At 32.9% G+C, this 19081-nt stretch overlaps 2 protein-coding genes across 2 annotated transcripts; both read right to left on the bottom strand.

Annotated features, from left to right (window-relative positions):
- Positions 1-172: 172 nt before the first annotated feature.
- On the bottom strand, positions 173-3372 carry LOC105166096 (purple acid phosphatase 2). Its single transcript, XM_011085325.3, has 8 exons — positions 3000-3372; positions 2396-2596; positions 2174-2285; positions 1563-1792; positions 1261-1399; positions 907-1127; positions 579-700; positions 173-484 (listed from the first exon to the last, which is right to left on the bottom strand). Exons 1-8 carry the CDS (start codon positions 3183-3185, stop codon positions 286-288), a joined length of 1410 nt encoding a protein of 469 aa, XP_011083627.1. The 5' UTR covers positions 3186-3372; the 3' UTR covers positions 173-285.
- A 4859-nt stretch (positions 3373-8231) lies between these two features.
- Positions 8232-10826, bottom strand: LOC105166098 (protein WALLS ARE THIN 1). The gene is made up of 6 exons (XM_011085327.3): positions 10521-10826; positions 10350-10412; positions 10138-10254; positions 9586-10000; positions 9193-9344; positions 8232-8800 (listed from the first exon to the last, which is right to left on the bottom strand). The coding sequence occupies exons 1-6, from the start codon at positions 10748-10750 to the stop codon at positions 8614-8616; spliced, it is 1164 nt and encodes a 387-aa protein (XP_011083629.1). The 5' UTR covers positions 10751-10826; the 3' UTR covers positions 8232-8613.
- Between the last annotated feature and the right edge of the window lie 8255 nt (positions 10827-19081).

Genomic DNA, 19081 nt, shown 5'->3' on the forward strand with positions numbered 1-19081 from the left:
ACTACTTATTTTGCTTGACCACAACAATATATTTCTGGACTTACAAACTTTTCCTTTGTTAATTATTTAGTTTTTTGTCCAAATTATTACAATCCAAAACTTAATTCCAGTACATTATGCTCTGCTATACACACAAGATCATGTCCTGCTGGCCCTAATTACAGGTACTCAATTCACAACTCACAACGCATGGGATTTCATTTATTTAAATACAAAAACAGTGGTAGTCTAGATGCTGTTGCAACAATATTTAACAAACTATGGGTATTTCTGCAGTTTCACTTGTCATTTTACAGCTACAGATGTCTCTTCAATGGACTTCCAGTACCGATTAACAAACCATAAAGAGTCAGCTTCTACGGCAAATCCATCTTGGTTACGATGCCAGCCGAAATAGGCATGAGTACTGTTCTTGATGTCAAAAATGCCGTGGCCGTAGCTGGCTTCCCGGTAAGCCGAATATTCGGGCTGTGGCTGTGTCATCCTACGAGCAAACCAGAAAGGAGAAATCAAGTTTTGGGAGATAATTAGCAACATATTATTTCGGAACTATTAACAATGTATCCAGGTTAACATACTCTTTGACTAAGCCTTCTTGATTTCCTCCGTCTCCAATAGTAATATAAACTGGAGCAGAGTCATCAGTGATCGGAGTGCAGAATCCGTTAACCACATTGTATCTTATGTTGGATATACGTTCCTGCGTCAATGTATCAGTTGAATCTTGTGAAAGAGTTGTTTTAAGTTCTTACCTTCATAGTTGAGCAAGGCAGTGTTAGATGACCCATAAAAGTATCTTGAACAAATAGCAATAGCAATCAAATGCTCAAATTAACATTAAGCTGGTCCAGATTACAGAACAGTATAAATGTGCATTGTTTCAAAGTTCAAAGGAGAGTTACTTACAGATCGTTCATAAGCATGAACATGGCCAGCAAAGACTACATCAACTTTGTACTGGACAAACCAAGGTTCATACATCACTCGCATCGTTTCCCCTTCCATGTAGTGATGAACGTAACTGCTGTACATTGGACAGTGCATGAGTACAATTAGCCATGGTGTCTCCGTCCGATTCACTTTAGGTAGCTCATTTTCGATCCACTTATTTTGAGGAGTATACTTCCCTGCAAAAGATATAGTGTGGTAATCAATTGGTGATGAAAGATGTTGCAGCCATTCGTTTTACTTACATGAAGTTGATATAAAATGTATGAAGTCACTATATCAAAAAAAAAAAAAAACTCCATGAGGTCGTACCATAAGCTGAGTAAGAAGAGATGACAATGATGTAGGCTGAAGCTCTCTTGATAGAGTACCAAAGAGGAGACGTACTTTGTGACGCTTTATATGGTATGAAAAATCGGTGTTTGTAAGGCTTGAAGGGTTTAGTTTCACCCTGCAATAATACCTTTTCATCATAATTGAACATTTGCGACATTTGTGGATGTTAACATAATCTCATTTCAAAATTAGCAATACCAAATCAACTTTGTGATAAATCCATAAGAAGCCAAGAGGGAAAGTTCGGCATATTAGAACCAGTTTAAGAGAAAGCTTACAATCTCAGGAACAAAGTCTATTTCATGATTCCCAGCAGTCCAAATCCATGGTTGATAGGCGGCACTTCTCTCTATAAATCTCCCCCATGTATCCCACCTTGTATTATCATGGAGAGGGTAACTATCAGCATAGGAGAGGTCTCCAACAAACAGCAGTGTCTGTCCTTTTACCGGGTTCAGCTCATAATGAGTTAGCGTTCGGTTGGAATCATAAGTCTGACCAAGATCACCTGTTCATTACGCTACTGAGAGTGGGTTCACAACAGAAGTGGATTTTATACTTCATGGTGCATTTTATTTTGGACCCTTGTTTCATGTTTCCAACATATGCTATAAGCCTGCTCGCTTTTATACAGCTTGATGTACAATACTTTACACATCGGATTATGCAAAATGAGGCTCGTCATTGACATACGAGGAACTGTAAAAGTCACAAGAATCAGGTTCATGAACAACGAAAAGACAAAGTCCTGAACAATTTTAAGACTACGTCAATCACCACAATCTCATTTCTTTCTCTTCCACACTCTCTCCCATTCCTTTTGGCTTTGACCATGCAACAAGCTTCTGCATTAATTGCATAACGAAATTACCTTGTGGCTAAGCCATACCTATAAGACCAAACGTATAAGGAACATCAGGGCCTGGCTGAGGAGGAGTTAAGAACCAAAACTGTCGTGTCACATTCCCCGCTCCTAGCTCATAGTAGTATTTGGTATCATACTGCAATTTTAGCGCATAGCGCGGGATGATTCTATACATTAAGCTGAAAGCTCCTAGCTCAAGCTTGTTAAAAGTCAAAATATAAATACAGCACTTTCAGAAAGACTTACATCCAAATTCTTGATTGTGCAGTGATGAATGTAACCAGAAGTATAATTGTAATACGTATACTTTACAACAACGCCGTGTGCCGTTTTCTTGATTCGGCTATTTGCAGGCCAATAGAGCACCGAATTCGAGCCTGGCTCATCAGGTGTAATCCAAGAGACAATGACACCCTTGCCCTCATGATCGCCTTGTGTTATGTGACCCTTCAAACCAAGCTTGCATCAAACTCTTAGCACATAAAATATGCACAAAGAGCCTCAAACTAAAACTTCCCCGATATTCAAGTACTAAAGCAAAACCAGTTCATCCCTCACAACCATGAAATCCATTCTTGTCATGTCTTATTACCATATCCTTTGTAAGGTTAAACTAAAAGATCAAAGGTAACAATTAAGACGAGCTTGCATTAGCTGTTGCATTTACTCTTAAGACTTACCAAATTCCACGGAATTGATGCCATTGTTGAAGTATAATAATCAGTGAATTGCACAATTGCCCATAAAAGTACCAAGAAACAGGGGAGGAACAGGGATTTGTCTGAACAAACACTCTCAAACACAGAATTCAGGAAAAAAAGAAAGTAGGCTTGAAAATGGATTAGATTACCTGCTGTGGAGCATTGTAGCCAGGAGGTTCCTTAAACACATCACTGTCCAATGGCATATCTTGACTCAACCCATTGTTCCTCACGTAACTACTGGTTAAACCCGCTTCACAGAACCCAAGAACTCCAAGAAAGATGAAGCCCACATGCAGATACGCATATCCACCAACACTAAACTGGATACCCATTGTTTTCTCTAATACGGGCTTCCAATTTTGGTTTTGGAAAGGTGATATTTTTCGTGAATTTTCAGAAAGGGTGTTTCTCTTTCTCTGGAAGAACAGTATGCGGGGGAATATTCGTCTCGTTGTTGGAATATTTGTGTCTTCCAGGAGTTGCCGCAATCCTTGGACCTCTCAGACTTTAACATTTGTGACTTCCATGGTTAATACGATGACAAAGATGGCTGTCTTAAGCAACCAAGTGTACAGTGTATGACAATAGTTTTAGAATAAAGGGTAGAATGCAATTTTGACCCTAAACTATTGTTGATATAAGATTTACCCCTCAAACTAATAAATATAACGCTGATTTTCTATAATTAAATTTTTGATAATATTGTCCATATATTATATATCTATCGAGTTTAAAGAATTTATTCTAATAATTTTGCATTTTAAATTTAAATAAAAAAGTATTTTTTAATTATAATAAAATAATATATAATTAGTGAATTAGATAACATGGATTTTATTATATTTCATAGACTCAAATTTATGTAATGAATCAGAACAAAAAATATACAAAAAAAAATCATGAAAATATTTTATTAATTAGGTAATAAAATGAAGTTATTAATTATTTATTCTTTTAGATAAAATGAGTAATTAAATAATTTTTTCAATATATTTTCTTTTAAAAAGCATATATTTAATTGTTGGTTATATATATTAATTTATACTCCAATTTTAATTTAAATTCTTCTCTTACTAAATAAAAATAATTTGATAATGATTTTATATGCAAAACACTAAAATATATTGAGAATAGTACATTTATTTAAGGCTTGAGGGGCATTTTTTCCAATCAAGGGGATAAGTGTTACATTTATTAATTCAGAGGGGTAAATATTATATTAGGAACAATTCAGTGGGTCAAAATGTATTTTACCCTAGATTAAATGACAACATGCTCTCGAAAAATTTATCTTATATATACTTTCTCATTATTTAAAAAATTATCTAAAAATATTTTTAAAATAAATAATTATTCAATAAATATATCATTACAATGGACTATCATAAAAGAATATTTATTAGATAATTATTAATATTAGAAAAATATTTTTAATTTTTAAATAACAAAAAATATTATAATTATAGCAAATTTTACCTATAAGTTTAAATTCAAAGATCGATTCATTGCCTAAAAAATTCAAATTAATAAATATGCTTGATCAAAATAAAAAATAAAAAAAAGTTATTATAGAAGTAGATGCATATTCTTATGGGACTCGAACACTCCCTCAATCTTACCAATCCAACAATGTCTTGTTGACAGTGATTAACAACTTAGCATAGACAACAATGGGAGAGTGGAAAATTGGTCGGGATTCTAAAATTTGATCTATATTTTTAGTAGAATATAAATATAGATAATGCATGGAGCTGAAAAATAAATTAACAACTCAATATCTAATTAAGATTGACCCATGAAAGTTCATTTCAATTCAATTAATTAAATTTAATTTGTATATCTTGAATAAAACTTCTCATTTGTTGAACTTTAAACTCGGCTTCAATTAAAATTGATCAGTGAGAAAATATCACATATGCTTAAAATTATCAAATTACTTGCGCTGGATTCGTATTCCACTCAATTACCACTTGTTTGAGCTCGATTCAATTAAATATGCAGGATTTGAGACACCCCTTATGTAATTAAGAATGGTAATAACCTAAGACAAGTCACGTGTGCGACCTAATTAATACCTTGAGAAATATAATTTCATTTAGGATTGGACGAGATTAATGTTTATTTTGTTTTGAATCAGTCCGATATTAATTGCTAAAGTCTGCCACTATAATTTATTATGATTACAATTTTAAAGTTATCTATACCATTTAAATTCCAGAACGATATATAAAAAGAGGCCTTAAAAGACAAATTCCAATGTTTCCTTGATGGATGGATATGTGAAGTGGTTCTCAACAATAAATGAAGCCCATTTCTTAGCAGAGTACAAAGAAGTTTGAGGCCCATTTCCTCTTACCGTTTCAAGTCCACCATCTCACATTCTTTTAGATACTTTCAAATGAGTGGAAGTCGGTAAATACATGAAACTACTCATCAAACCAACTCCATAAAGAATATCGGGCCACGAACATGTTAGGTACCTTAATGTTGGATTGACCTTTTCAGCATCATCAAATCTACACAACTTAACTCCATATTCTAATGGTGTAGAGACCGATTGATAGTTATGCATGTTGAACTCTCTCAAGATCTTCGTTGCATAATGCTTTCCAGACATAAAAGTCCCATCATCTAATTGATTCACTTCATTGTCGAGATAATAACGAATAAGGCTTATGTCTATCATCTCAAATTCAATCGTCATCTCCTTTCTTCACTCCATTGCACCATTCTGCTAAGGTGATCTTGGAACAGAAAAAATCTCCGAATGCCATGAGATTCACAAAAATCCATGGGTTCCTCTCTTTTTGAGAATCCATACATCCCTAAACAGCTATCTCTCGAGAGCAGGTTTAAGTTCAATTTTAATGGGAAAAGAAAGTGGAGCACCTAATATCGCATCTTCACTGACCAATAACTACGAGATCACCCCCTTTATTAGACGAAGGGATCATACCAGTCGAGCCGATTCTTTTTCATGCTTTTCTCAGAGGCCTGAAGAAAGTTGCAATTAATAGGATTTTCCTAATCCTCCTTTCCGAAAAAAAGAGCATGAAATTCTTTTTTCTTTACACATGAACTAGGAAATTGGATCTAGCCGTAAGAAGAATGCCATCAAATTCTTTTGAAGTGAACTCACTTTCTCTATCAATTCATAAAGCACTCACAATATAATTAAGCTCTATATTGTATAAGACTAAAAAAATAATTTTACTCGTTATAAAAATAGAAATATCCCATATACCTCATAAAGGGCACTATCAATAGGTCATGCCATTAATTGGTAGAAAATTTCACCAGAAAAAGGGGAAAGACAATATAGGAAAATCAACGACAGTTAAAGGTAGAAGTGATCATCAATGTAATAATTAAAAAAGAAAAAAGTGATCATCAATGCCTCTCTCTCTCACTCTCTTTAAAGGTAAAAAGCAATGAGAAAAAAGGGATTGTCGTATACATCATTAAATGGAAAGCACTAAGCAATTAATTGGATTAATACACTCTTAAAAAATCACTTCATCTCGGGATCTACTAATCCTACTTTCCCATAATCTAATTGAGTTAATTAATTTCAACGTGCAATATGCTAATAAACAATTAAACAAATCGTGTTTTGAGTTTAATTCTAACTCAGTGGTGGGCTCATTTCATACGGACAACCTAATTAAGCATCATGATTTCAATTGTTGTCGAAAAAGAAAAAGGGTTTTCTGTCCTATATATATATAATCCACTCACCTGTCCTTCAATTCTTTTATCATTCAAGAAAAGCAGCAAATCCTGCAGGAAACTGAGATGCTTTCTGCTTTCCGCTGCATCTCTTTTTCGAGTGATTTATTACTTCCCCAATTGAAATTTCTACTCTTTATGATGGCAAGAGTTGGGATCCAGTAAAAAGGATCCAATGAAACATGTTTAAATTGGTTGATCATATTGAGATTGGATTAATTTGGATATGACCCATATCACGCTACAAGTTGAGGACAAAGTCTCCTAATAGGGTTTTACGGATTTGTCTTCAAAAGGCACATTGCTAGAAAAATGAGGCATTGAGCTAATATACAAACCATTCAAGCTGCTCGTCAACAATCGATGTAGGATATCTGTCTATATTATCAGCCAAAAAGCGAAGGGCTTGGGATGAACATATGACCTCATTACCACAGACAACGCCAAATAATGTGAGCTTGCGACTTAATCAGTACTCTATTATGCGAGGTATGATTTGTTCTGATTTTATATGAGTTTCACAATTTTGTTATGATACGATATCTCACTATGAATATCAAGACTCCAATCTTATAAGTCATTCAAACTCCTTGCACGTAGCCTGACGCTTGCCTAACATCATTAAAAAAATTTCTACCAAAAGTGAAATTGTGCATGACTTTCAATCTATCATATATCTTGACTTCTTGCACTATGCGGCGTATTAATTGAAATCTTTTCAGTTTAAGTAAGGAGAGAAGGAGAAAATTGACATTTCATGAATTAAGTTTCACATTGTTATATACAACACCACCACCTTAACAAACGGAAAGATGCATTTGGATCGGACAACATTGTCCATCATCAATCAACCCGACCACGTTCCCAAAGGTCTGTTGATTTGATTTGATTTCTCTGTTATGGCACGAAGCTTTTTGTTATTTTATACCTTGAACTTATTGATATTATACAGAAAAGTAAAAGCAAGCTTGTTGACAGAATTATGAAGCAAAATCCTTAAGAGTGGCGACCCAATTATGAGTACGTGCCATCAACAACATGCCAAGAGTGCCATGTTATGATTTCAGACCAAAACTCCCACTTTCATTTCCCCTTTTTAGAAATCGTGAATGCAACTATGATGCGACGTGCATTTTGTCCATTTTCAAACATTAACATCTATGTTAACTGAGTTTTCTAAACTTATTTTTACAAAAATAGCCTTGTTAGAAGAAGATTACGTCTGAGGTTGATATATTGTTCAAATTCTTCGTTTCCACTTGATACAATACAATAATACACATCATCGAAAAATTACAATTTTAGTCTATTGTAAGTATATATGAGTGTGACAATTTCAGTTTTGTACAAATTTATTTGTTAATTTGTTGTATAATTTTAAAAATTAGCACATTTGAAACAAAAATGATCGAATAATTGCACGTGATTATTTTAGTGAATTTTGGTTATTTTTTTTCTCATTGTACAAATTTTTTAAAGTTACATGACGAAATTGTCAATATATATTCGTCCATGATTGAAATTTCCGTCCATCATACTTATCGTACTAAAATTGTAATTTTTCCACACGGTTATCATTAAATTATCTGGGCTCCACTAATAAATAAAAAAATAAATAAAAATAAGACAGCATCATTTGGGACATTGGATTTCCTTATAATTTAATCAAGCATCATTAAAATTGATAATAATTAACATTATAATTAAGAACCATATGGGGCATATTCATGCTTAGACCCCATGCCACAAGATCATAATCATCACATTGTTCCCCTCAACCCCACCCCAACGATTTTTCATTTTTTTTTTCACTCTTCATCTTAATATCAAGCCACTCACCTAGCTACTCAAGAACTGGCAAAAGAAAAGGGAAAGGCTAATAAATTAAAAATAGCTGTGATACATGCACACTCCAAAGCCGTGATGATATATAGCATAGTTCAACTGCAGGGAATTTCAAGATTTCTTCTTCTCTTTTTCTTTTTTCCTTCCACCAGCAAGTAACTGTAGTTAAAATTAGGGTTTTGCTGGTCAAACATTCTCCGTTGACTGGGAGAGGAGTGGCTGAGTGATGGATGACTTGATGTGGGGGGTTGGTCTGCTGCTGACCTGCTCTGCCGGGGACTGAATCGCTGCCTTCTGTGCAAATTTCCTCTCCTCGCTTTTTCCCCATAGGACGAAGTATAATCCGGTTATGATCAGCACCGCACCGATGATACTGTACATCAATTTTGGACAAAACAATATATAAAAATATGAATCTTATATATCATCATATCAAGACAAATTGCAATGTTAGTACCGAAATTATGGTGTTGTAGATATTTTTGTTCTGTATAAATTCTTTTTTTTATATATTTTATTTTGAATTTTCTGTACATTGTGAACAAAATTAGTTTAGAAAATTTCTAAAAAAGTGCACCTTATTAAGGTAGTCATGTACACTTTTTTAATTATTTTAGCAAGTTTTACCAGATGTGCAACATCTTGCACGTTTAAAAAAAATTTCATAGTAATTTTATCCAATATTTTTTTTTTTTTGTTTTTAAAATAATGAGAGATGAATTAAGTAGAAAGAGAAAGAAGAAAGGGAAGGGGTACAAGAAATACCCTCCCAAGTAGAATTCCTCTCCCAAGGCGAGGGAAGCCATGATGGCGACAACGAGAGTCTGAACAGGCTGATACACGGCCACGAACACGGGACCACCCCTATCAATGCACCATATCTGTACAGCGAATGCGATCCCTGATGCCACCACTCCCTGCATGCAGTTGCACCATTAATACATACATTTTTGTTGGATATATGATTCATCTTTGTACATGTACCGCTAGAAGACAAAACACAATTTGCAACAGAAAATTCAATCGGTAATTTCCCTACCCAAAACACACACACATACACAACTACCATACAATGAAATGACCCGTTTGCCCCCAAAGCCATGCAATTGGAATCTCCGAGAAAAAAAAATTTTAAGTATAAGTTGAGGGATGACTTACAGCGTAGAAAACACTGAAGAGCTCTCCTCCAGAGTGGACGAGCCATGCCTGAGGATCCCTCTCCAGAAAGGCAGCAATAACCAAGAACTGTATGACCCCAAAGAAGCACTGGTAGGAAGTGAAGGAGAGGCGAGCCGGGTACTTCTTGAGTATCGGGGCCTGCAGCACGAGCCAGCCGGACCACGACAGGCAGTGGCCGATCAAGAATATGCAGCCCAGTGTCCAGTTCTTGCCTTTGGCGTCGCCCAGCGCCAGCAGCATCGGTGAAGCAGCCCTTACGCTTTGAACCCGTGGAGTCGGGCTGTAGATGACGGGACCGTTGTATAGTGTGATGACGGATGCACCCGCCACGCAGAGGAGTGTCCCGGCCACCTTTGAGATTCCGTCCTTTCTGTCCAGCCTAACCTTTTCTATCCTGGAATTCCATAAAAAAACATTTCAACTTTACGTTGAATGGGACTTAACTTCTTTAAGAAAAAAGTTGAATAATTGATGGTTTCTTTCTGTTTAATTAGTTGCAAATATGCATGATTCTTGCTTATAATAGCTTGCCTGAGTATGGCAGCCAAGAGGAACGTAATGGCCGGCACCGAATTTTGTATTGCGGAAGCAAAAGTGGGCGATGTGTTGTCCAATCCCAGCAAGTAGAATCCTTGATTTGCAGTAATCCTGCCGTTTTATACATTATTTTGATTAATTAGTTTTCTCAGAACAAATAGACTTCTTATTTTCAGGCATGATCATGACAATTTTCAGGTACGTACCCCACAATTGCAAGGAGGAAGAACTGGATGACGAAGTTCCAAGAAATAGGTGGCCTCTCCTTCCTATCAAACAAAGAAACCTAAGTATTAATTTCTTGAGATTGGACAGAAAAATCAAGAAAAGAATCAGGACAGTAATTAAACTTTGGAGTTGATTAATTAACGTAGTACTTCTCAAGAAAATAGGCGAAGGGCAAGAGCAGAAGGAAGGCAAGAATGTTCCTGTAAACAGGGAACACAATCTTGCTGATGCCCATGTTAAGGGCAGCACGTGAAACCACATGAAAACCCGCATAACCAAACTGCAAGGCTAACATAGCCAAGTGCAGCTGAAACTTCTCCGGGATAAAACATAGTCTTCTCCCTAGGGCTGAGCCACCACCCGCCGCCGCGTCCGCCATTACACCAATGCAATGAAAGTAACTAGTGAGTAGAGAGAAGAGGAATATTGAGTTGAAGTTGCGGTGGGTTTAGGGTAGAGTTTAGGCGTGATATAAATATAGGTCGGAAGCAAGAGAGAGTGACCCCACAAGAGGCCCTCAGAGACGTTTGTGTAAAAGCGTGAGCCCTTCAAATGTTTCTGCCTGTCTCCCTCAATTCTTCTCTATCAGCCCAGTACTTCTTTCTGTGACCCCATGTCCTCTATTCGCCTGTTGCCCTGACAAGACTGCCCCAATCGCACTACCGAAAGAAAAAAGAAAAAAGAAAAGGAGAAAAATACACACACACAGGTGTGCGTGTGTTGCGCTTTCTTGCTAGGCCATGTTGCGGTTAGGCATGCTATTAATGATGATAATTGAAGAGAAGGGGGCCGGGGCCGGGGCGGGGCAGAATCGAGTGTGGTGGTAAGCCGCCATCGAGAGATAGCGCGCACGAGGGGTGGGAGGTGGGTGACACCATGTGTCGTCTTCCAACCATCAGACGCTCAACCCCACCCTAGTAACTTTCCCTCTTATTTTATTTGTATAGGTAGATGTGAACTTTTTTTTTTTTATTTGTTTTATTACATAATTTCCTGGCCCCATTTTCTAAGGAAATATCAATTTGACCCCTAAAGTTCCATTGAGTGCTTTGTGGTTAATTAACGGAAAATTCTTATTTGGATCAAGTTTGGACGAACCAAATCAATAATAAAGTAGTGTAGCACACTTGCTATATGATGATCATTTTTTTTAACTGTACACCAACCATACGAAAAATATATTGTACTTATCATATGATTGGTTCAGATTCAGTCGAGTCAGATTCGGGCTAGAATTTCTTAATTAGCTTAGGTTGCGTCTGAATTACACAATTTGAAATTCTTAATTTCAAATTCATGATATCAAATCTTTTCACCTTGTTTGGCTAATTACACGTTACAAAGAATTTTAAGTCTTTGAACTTGTATTTTGAACTGCATCTTGTGACATTGTAATGAAATTCAAATTTTTTTAATATTGAGTCGTTTGAAATTTATTTCCTCAAAACCTTCCTTCAAATCCAAAATCTAATAGACTTGATGGATTTGGATTTGAGGCAAAGTTTTGGATAAATAATTTTCAATTACTCCATAAAAAAAAATTTAAAATCCATCAATATTTACAAAACATAGTTTAAAATATAAATGAAAAGATTTAAAATTAGCCAGACAAGTCAAAAGAATTTCTTTTGTTCACGTCCCATACATAACTTGGTGCATGGCATTTTTTGTTTTTACACGAATTGATTTTCAAAATTTAATCCTGTAATTTTTAATTTTTATTTTATATTTATCAACTGCAATTAGTATATAGGAATAGAATTAAATCGAAATGAAATAAAAACGAGAAATAAATCATATTTAAATAGCATGCTTGTGATTGAGATTAAAAGATAATAAAATTTTCGTTCCTTAGTAGTTGCACATTATTTTTCAAATTAATAAAGCAAGTTAGTAGGTAGAACACTTGGGGGAAAATGCAATTTGAATCCGGTGACTTAGATGATGACATTTTTGCTCTTATCTTATATATATGAATTGATTTTCGTAATTTATCTTGAAAATAAAATTTTTGGTATTGGACACACAGGGGCTTAATTGTAATTTTCTACACATTCATTACCTTACTTTGTCCCTTTTGCTAATGAATTTACAAGGACAGTCCAATAATTTTGAGGATGTTGTAGCTGAAGCAAAACAAAAAAGATGGATAAATATGGTCAAATAACAAGTTAGTCTAACTCCACAGGCCATAAGATTACAGAATCTTATTAGATAAATTTATTGATTAACTCCGCAGCGCTCGTGAAGCGATTTGGTTTCTTCAATCATGTCGTGTCTCCATCGTATCCAGTCAAACGTTGTCTTTGAATTCAGAATACATTGTATTATAATGTATATATGTGTCTGTGTGTGTATAAATATTTAGGTTCATGAAGTTAGAGTTACATAAAAAAAATAATAATAATGAAGCAAAAGTACAGTTTGGTTTACATGCCAAAGTATATGTCACACACCAAGAACATAATAAGTTGCAAGTGTCGCATGTTAATTCAATTGGTAAAACATGTTATTTTTTGTTAATAGGTCTTACTCGACTGATAAAATTGAAATTTTACAATTAAAAAGTTGAGGGTTTGAGTCCTATTAATGTGGAGCTTATTGCTTCTTTGTTTCGATTGAACTTATTCGTGTGTCTTATGATTTTGAAGGCATATCGTGATTCATAGCTAGTGTTGTTTAGGGTCGAAATGATTCAAACGATCTTTTTTTTAAAAGTTTTAGAAAAAAGGATAATTAATAACATAAAACAATAGCTATACACCTCCCTTTTCTCCTGAATTTATGGGATGGTTTCGGACACAAAATTAAAATCCATTCATCATATATTGTATATTAATATAAAAAAAAGAGGTGTAGTAGAAATAAAGTGAAGATTTTGACATTTCTGTATTAATTTTTTGTGATCCAAAAAATACTCTTAAGTTTTATATTAAATTAACTATTAATTAATATATTATAAAGTGTGAAAAATATTTATTATATACAGACGGAAATATCATATGAGGAATAGTGTTGATTAATTGAGAGTTAAGCAAAGTATAGAGTTTTAATTTTGGTGAGGGACATGAAGTAATGATAGGTGTTTAAGGTAATAATAAACTAAGTGTGTCCACTAACAGCCCACTGATGATAATCCATGATGAGATGATGTCCGAATATTCATTCACTCCTCTCTGCTTTTGAGAGACATCGTGTCCTCCCTCATTTCAGACCGCCATCATTCTACAATCTTTCAAAAAAGTTGATGCCTGTCCCACTACAATATATACATATACGGCTATACGCTTATACCTACAGCCTTTGGTTTAAGTAGTCGAGTGATTTCTTTCCTTCTTTCTGACAACCATTTATGCCATGTAGTGTGAGGGTTAAAAATTAAAAAAATGAAAAAAAGATAGTTACACCGAATTTTAGTATAATTTTTTATGTTTGTTTTTTATTTGATGTTTGCAAGAATCTCATATTGATTAGAAATTTTTTAGACTTGTGCGATATTAAAATTAACAATAGCTCACGCAATGGGGCATCGATCAAGTCGTAAGCCGCATCATTTGGCGCCATCTATGAGGAACGAAACCATGAGTCTGTCCAAGCTCCTTGTCTGATGATGTAGGCAAATGTCCCACGTTAGTTGCATATGAGAAGCTTGAGCGACTAATAAGTCCCAATGCCTCCTCAATTTAGTGAGGCGCCTTTTCAGGACAAATTTATGAAGTTTTTGTGAAGCCAGAGAGGACAATACATCGCGCAATGGGGCACCGATCGAGTCGCAAGCCGCATTACCGTCTGACAAATAGATCTCTTTATTAGCTAAAATTAACTAAATTTGTTGATATTAGCAAAAAGAATTGAATGAAAATTTATATTTAACAACTTATTACAAATCAAACAAAACTACTCCAATAATGGTAATATTTGAAAATGTATATGGATATATATATTTTACATAGGATGATAAGTTGTTTGAGGAGAAATAGTTGTGTGTAGGGGACAAGAAAAAAAGAAGAAATCCTTGAAATAAAATGTAGTGAGGGCGCGGGCAGTGGCAGAGAGAAGCGGACAGGGACAGGAGAGTGAGTAATACAGGTTGGAACTTGATTGCCATCTGCCTATCTTCTTCCTCTTTTAGGGTCACACCAACACCAAGTACATGCCCGACAGCTATTTTCTGATTTCTCTTGCACGACCGAATCTTACCCCCACGCCAACACCCACTCAAATCTCCTTATAATTACCATAAAATTACATTTACCTTCCTTAAAATTTTAAGTCTAATTACACAAGTAATCTTTATATCTTGATGGATTGTTAGTATAATATATCTAAAATAATTTTTATATAAAATTTTGTTACTGAATAGAAAATATACTTATAATTATAATTATAACATCAAGAATGTCGATAAGATGTTTGAGTAATTAGACAAAACTTTAAAAATATGTTATAATCCTTAAATAAAGAAGTAGTTTTTTTGGATGAAAACGCATTGTTATATAGTATGACAACAATGAATTTAAAACAATATATATATATATATAATAATTATGTTATTCCATCAAAATTAAAATATATCGATGGCTAAATGATATGGTGAATGTTTTTTTGCCATGGCTAGATGTCACGGCAAATATTTTTGCATGACGAATTATATAAGTTTTTGTCTCGATTTTGTTTAATCATAATTAATAATTATTTATCATAATTTTTAATTCATAGCAATTAAAATATAGGCAATGATAAAACATTATTTTTTGTAGTGGGTTAAGAACTTAAGTATAGTTTCGATCCCATTACTTAAGACTTTTGAAAATAGACACGTAATTTTGTAATTCGTGCCAACTTTTATTAGGAAATCCAAAAAAAAAAAAATCACGTGCAAAGTTGTGTGGTAGTTATCTTTTTAAAATAAAGGATAACAACCACTTGACTTGCATGTTCTTTTTACGTCAGTTTCTTAATTGAAATTACTGAAATGACTGAAAGTAAGAATTTTTAAAGTCGTGAGATTGTTTTCGAGAATCCGACAAATAATAAAATTTAATGTGTTACGTTATGAAACAAAAAATGCAATTTTCTCTAAAAGTTACACATAAGATTTAGCAATTGAAAATTTTTATTAAAAGGTGGAAATTAACCTTTTTTTTTTTTTCCTGTACCGTTAATGATAACAAGGATTCTGTAGCAGAGGGAAAAGGGGGAGAAAAGAAAGAAAAAGATTCCACCTGCTGCCAACAGGGTGAAAAAGTCGATTCATTTTCCCGACTAAAAAGCGTGTTAATCCATGAACGCGTGCTCAAAATTGAAACGATTTCAATTGATAGTTTTTAGAGTAAAAAGAAAATAATAGCACTCATCATGATTGATTTCACACTTAGCCCCAACTTATATCAAAGTTAAAACATTTTTTTTTATTTTTTCTTTTATTGGAGCAATAATTTTATCATTACCTCAAAATTCAAAGATCAAAAGTTCCTATGATCATCATTAAAAATTAAACTATAAAAAATAATAAATTTTTAAAAACATACACGTTTGATCTAATCGATCGAGCTTGAACCCATCTTGTACATATCTATAAAATTTCAGTATTCACGACTAAATTAAAATATTGTTGATAGAAGTTAATCAATTTTAGTATATAGCGGTGTTCTTTTAATTTTCTTCTTGAATATTATGTTCATTAAATACGCAAATTTATTAGTTTATGTGGGTATATCAGTATTTTATTAACTATTTTTTTTCAAATGCAACCCTACATTAATACTTAACCCAAATATTATCGATTATTATTATTATTATTATTATTAATTTGACATCTCCTTACGTATCATTTAAAAATTTAAATTATTAATATATAGATTTATAATTATTTATATCATTTTAACTGTTATTTCTTGATATATTGGTTGATTGATTAATAATTATGTGTCAATACAGAACGCTGATTCTAAATGATCTGAATTGCGGGATTAAAAATGTATTTAAGTTAACAAAAAGATTATAGATATATATTAAAACCGAAAAAATGAAATTTTAAATCATTGTTTCTCTTATATAAGACGTCAACAATATTTTAGTTTAATAATAATTATTAAATTTCAGAATAAAAGTTATCAGCTATAATTTTTTTTGAATGAGCAGTTTGACAAATTTGATTTTTTGAGTTGAAAAATATAACATAAATTTTTGATGCACTTCACATGTATTTATATATGGCCCATTATCAAAGAATCGTGGGTTCGAGTTCTATAAATATAGATATAATTTATTTTATAATCGTTTGCAATATTTTTATTTCGTTTGAATATATTTATTAATTTAAATTTAAAAATTATTTATATATTACATCAATTCTAGAATTTCAATACATATTTAATGATGTAAGAATTGTATTCTATGAAAATCTACACTGAAACAGCATTCACTAAAAATGAGTTTATATACATTTTCATGCTAAAGAAATTAAAGAAAAAAAGGAATTACATTTTCCTTATTTAGTTATATTTGCTGTACTTTAATAATGTTCTTTATTAAAAGATAATTCCTTAAAAAATCATTGCATTTTGAGAAGACATGATTTTGTCAACCAACACCACATGTGCTGAGACACATGACATGCCAACACTTGCAATTGAATTGTTGGAAAAAATTGTATTTTTCGTCCTATATTTCAAAATTAATACACATTTTATTTTATGAGTTACGAAATTTTTATTAATAATTTCATAAATTACAAAAATTCTTACTTTCCTATTATCTTAAGTATAGTACACGTTTCATCCTATTAACGGCCATGTTTTTAGCATATGGCAGTTTCCATCAAAATACTAATAGAATCTTATGAAAGAACTAAACGTGAGAATTTTTGTAACTTATGAGACCATTAATAAGAATCTTGTAACTAATGAGACAAAAAATATACTGACCCTAAGATCTGAGATGAAAAATACTATTCCCATCTCCTCCGCTTATACATAGTACACGTTGACTCAACTAGTAAGAACAAATCACTTCCAGTCAGATAATTATAAATGTAATTAGTGTTGTCGATGTAAAAATATATTGGTGGCTAATATGCAAATATGTTTCTAAGCGATCCGTGGTTTTGGGAGTATATTCTGGCCTGTGATGATGATCAGAGTCGATCGAAACTATTCAAATTTTTCTATAATAAAATAATAATAGATTTTTATATTACATTTCAATATATAAATATATACACATATAGATATTCATATAAAACAAAGGAAAAAAAAACAAAAATTAAATGAATTTTATAGTTTGAAAATTATGTTAAAGGGGCAGCTTTTGTATCAGCCTTCCAGTGGACATATGCTGATATAGGGGAACATTTCTACACTTTCCTACTTGAAATATTCTGTACCATGAAAATAGGAACATATACTGTCAAGAATTTAAAGGTCCATTTGCTATAGTAGTTATATTTGATTCAATCAGTTCTTTAACTCTTGTACAAATATTTGAATAATAAGTAGTTCAGTATATAATAAGGATCAAATGTATTTTTGATCCCATAATTTAGATTATTGGTCTTTTCGTCTTTTTAACTTTATATAGTAGCATTTTGGTCCTATGTGTTTTTAAGTTTTATAATTTTAATTTTTTTTCTTTTTTTGCCGGAGTTCACTTCCATTGAGAAAGGTGAACCCCAGTAAAAAGAAGTAAAATCGTGAAAATTAAAAAATATGTTGGACCCAAATGACACTTTAGAAAATTAACAGACAAAAATGCTGGAAAAAACGAGCTCATAGTAATAGCAGCTCTAGTTTTTAAAGGTCACATGAGATGAACATGTATTTTTTTAATTAATTATATAATTAAATAAAAATAATAAATTTATTACTATAATGTGACTTGCACATGACCTAATTACATTGCAATTTTAATCCTATAACTTAGGGGGATCGAGAAGGTATTTTTAATCTTGTAACTTAAGAAAGTTGACATTTTTTGTCCTGCATGAATTGATTTACATGACTAAAATTATAATTTAATTGGGTTATGCGACAATGACATGTAATTTTTCGATCAAATTAGTTGAAAAATGACTAAAATACCAAAATTATAATGTTACAGGACTAAATTGTAAAAATAAATTTGTACAGAATACAAATGTCATACATCCTAAGTTACAAGACTAAAATTGTAATTTTTCCTACGCTTACCATATGATTGGTAATTTTGTTGAAAGTGTACACCAATCACACAACAAATGTATTACATTTATTATATAATTAATTTAGTTTCAATCAAACTCGATCTAAATTAAAAATTTTCGAACTTAAGACTAATCTAATTGAAACATTTCTTTCCATTGCACAAATAATTAACCCGAACCCTAAACCACTGCAACAGGAGAAATTTTAGTCTAGACTCAACTCGGCAAAACCTGAAATCAATGATATTACACGTGCAATACATTTATTTTGTGATTAGTATATAGTTCAAGAAAATGAGTAATCACATAACAAGTATAATACACTTATTCTTTAATTGATTTAATTCGAGTAAATTTGATTGGACAAAAATTTTCCTTGCAACAGAGTCTTAGAACACAACAAAAACATGTCTTGATTTGTACCAATTAAGTCACCCTGCAAACAGTGTTGGTCGACCATGTAAAGTGCAGGCACGACCACGCCGAGTGGCTTCGACGAGTAGTCGCCGTCACTGTTTGGAGATTCCC

Source organism: Sesamum indicum, linkage group LG7 (genome assembly GCF_026168435.1).
Source record: "Sesamum indicum cultivar Baizhima isolate 11 linkage group LG7, ASM2616843v1, whole genome shotgun sequence".
NCBI classification, from domain to species: domain Eukaryota; kingdom Viridiplantae; phylum Streptophyta; class Magnoliopsida; order Lamiales; family Pedaliaceae; genus Sesamum; species Sesamum indicum.

Bases quoted from the DNA above. Each gene is read 5' to 3' on its own strand.
- LOC105166096 (XM_011085325.3), bottom strand. From the start codon at position 3,185: ATGGGTATCCAGTTTAGTGTTGGTGGATATGCGTATCTGCATGTGGGC. The intron at 2,286-2,395 runs GTAAGTCTTTCT...CTAAAATTGCAG, and splicing joins GCACAATCAAGAATTTGGAT to TATGATACCAAATACTACTA. The intron at 485-578 runs GTATGTTAACCT...GTTTGCTCGTAG, and splicing joins CAAGAAGGCTTAGTCAAAGA to GATGACACAGCCACAGCCCG.
- LOC105166098 (XM_011085327.3), bottom strand. From the start codon at position 10,750: ATGGCGGACGCGGCGGCGGGTGGTGGCTCAGCCCTAGGGAGAAGACTA. The intron at 9,345-9,585 runs GTAAGTCATCCC...AACTGCATGCAG, and splicing joins TCTTCAGTGTTTTCTACGCT to GGAGTGGTGGCATCAGGGAT. The intron at 8,801-9,192 runs GTATTTCTTGTA...ATTGATGTACAG, and splicing joins GAGGAATTCTACTTGGGAGG to TATCATCGGTGCGGTGCTGA.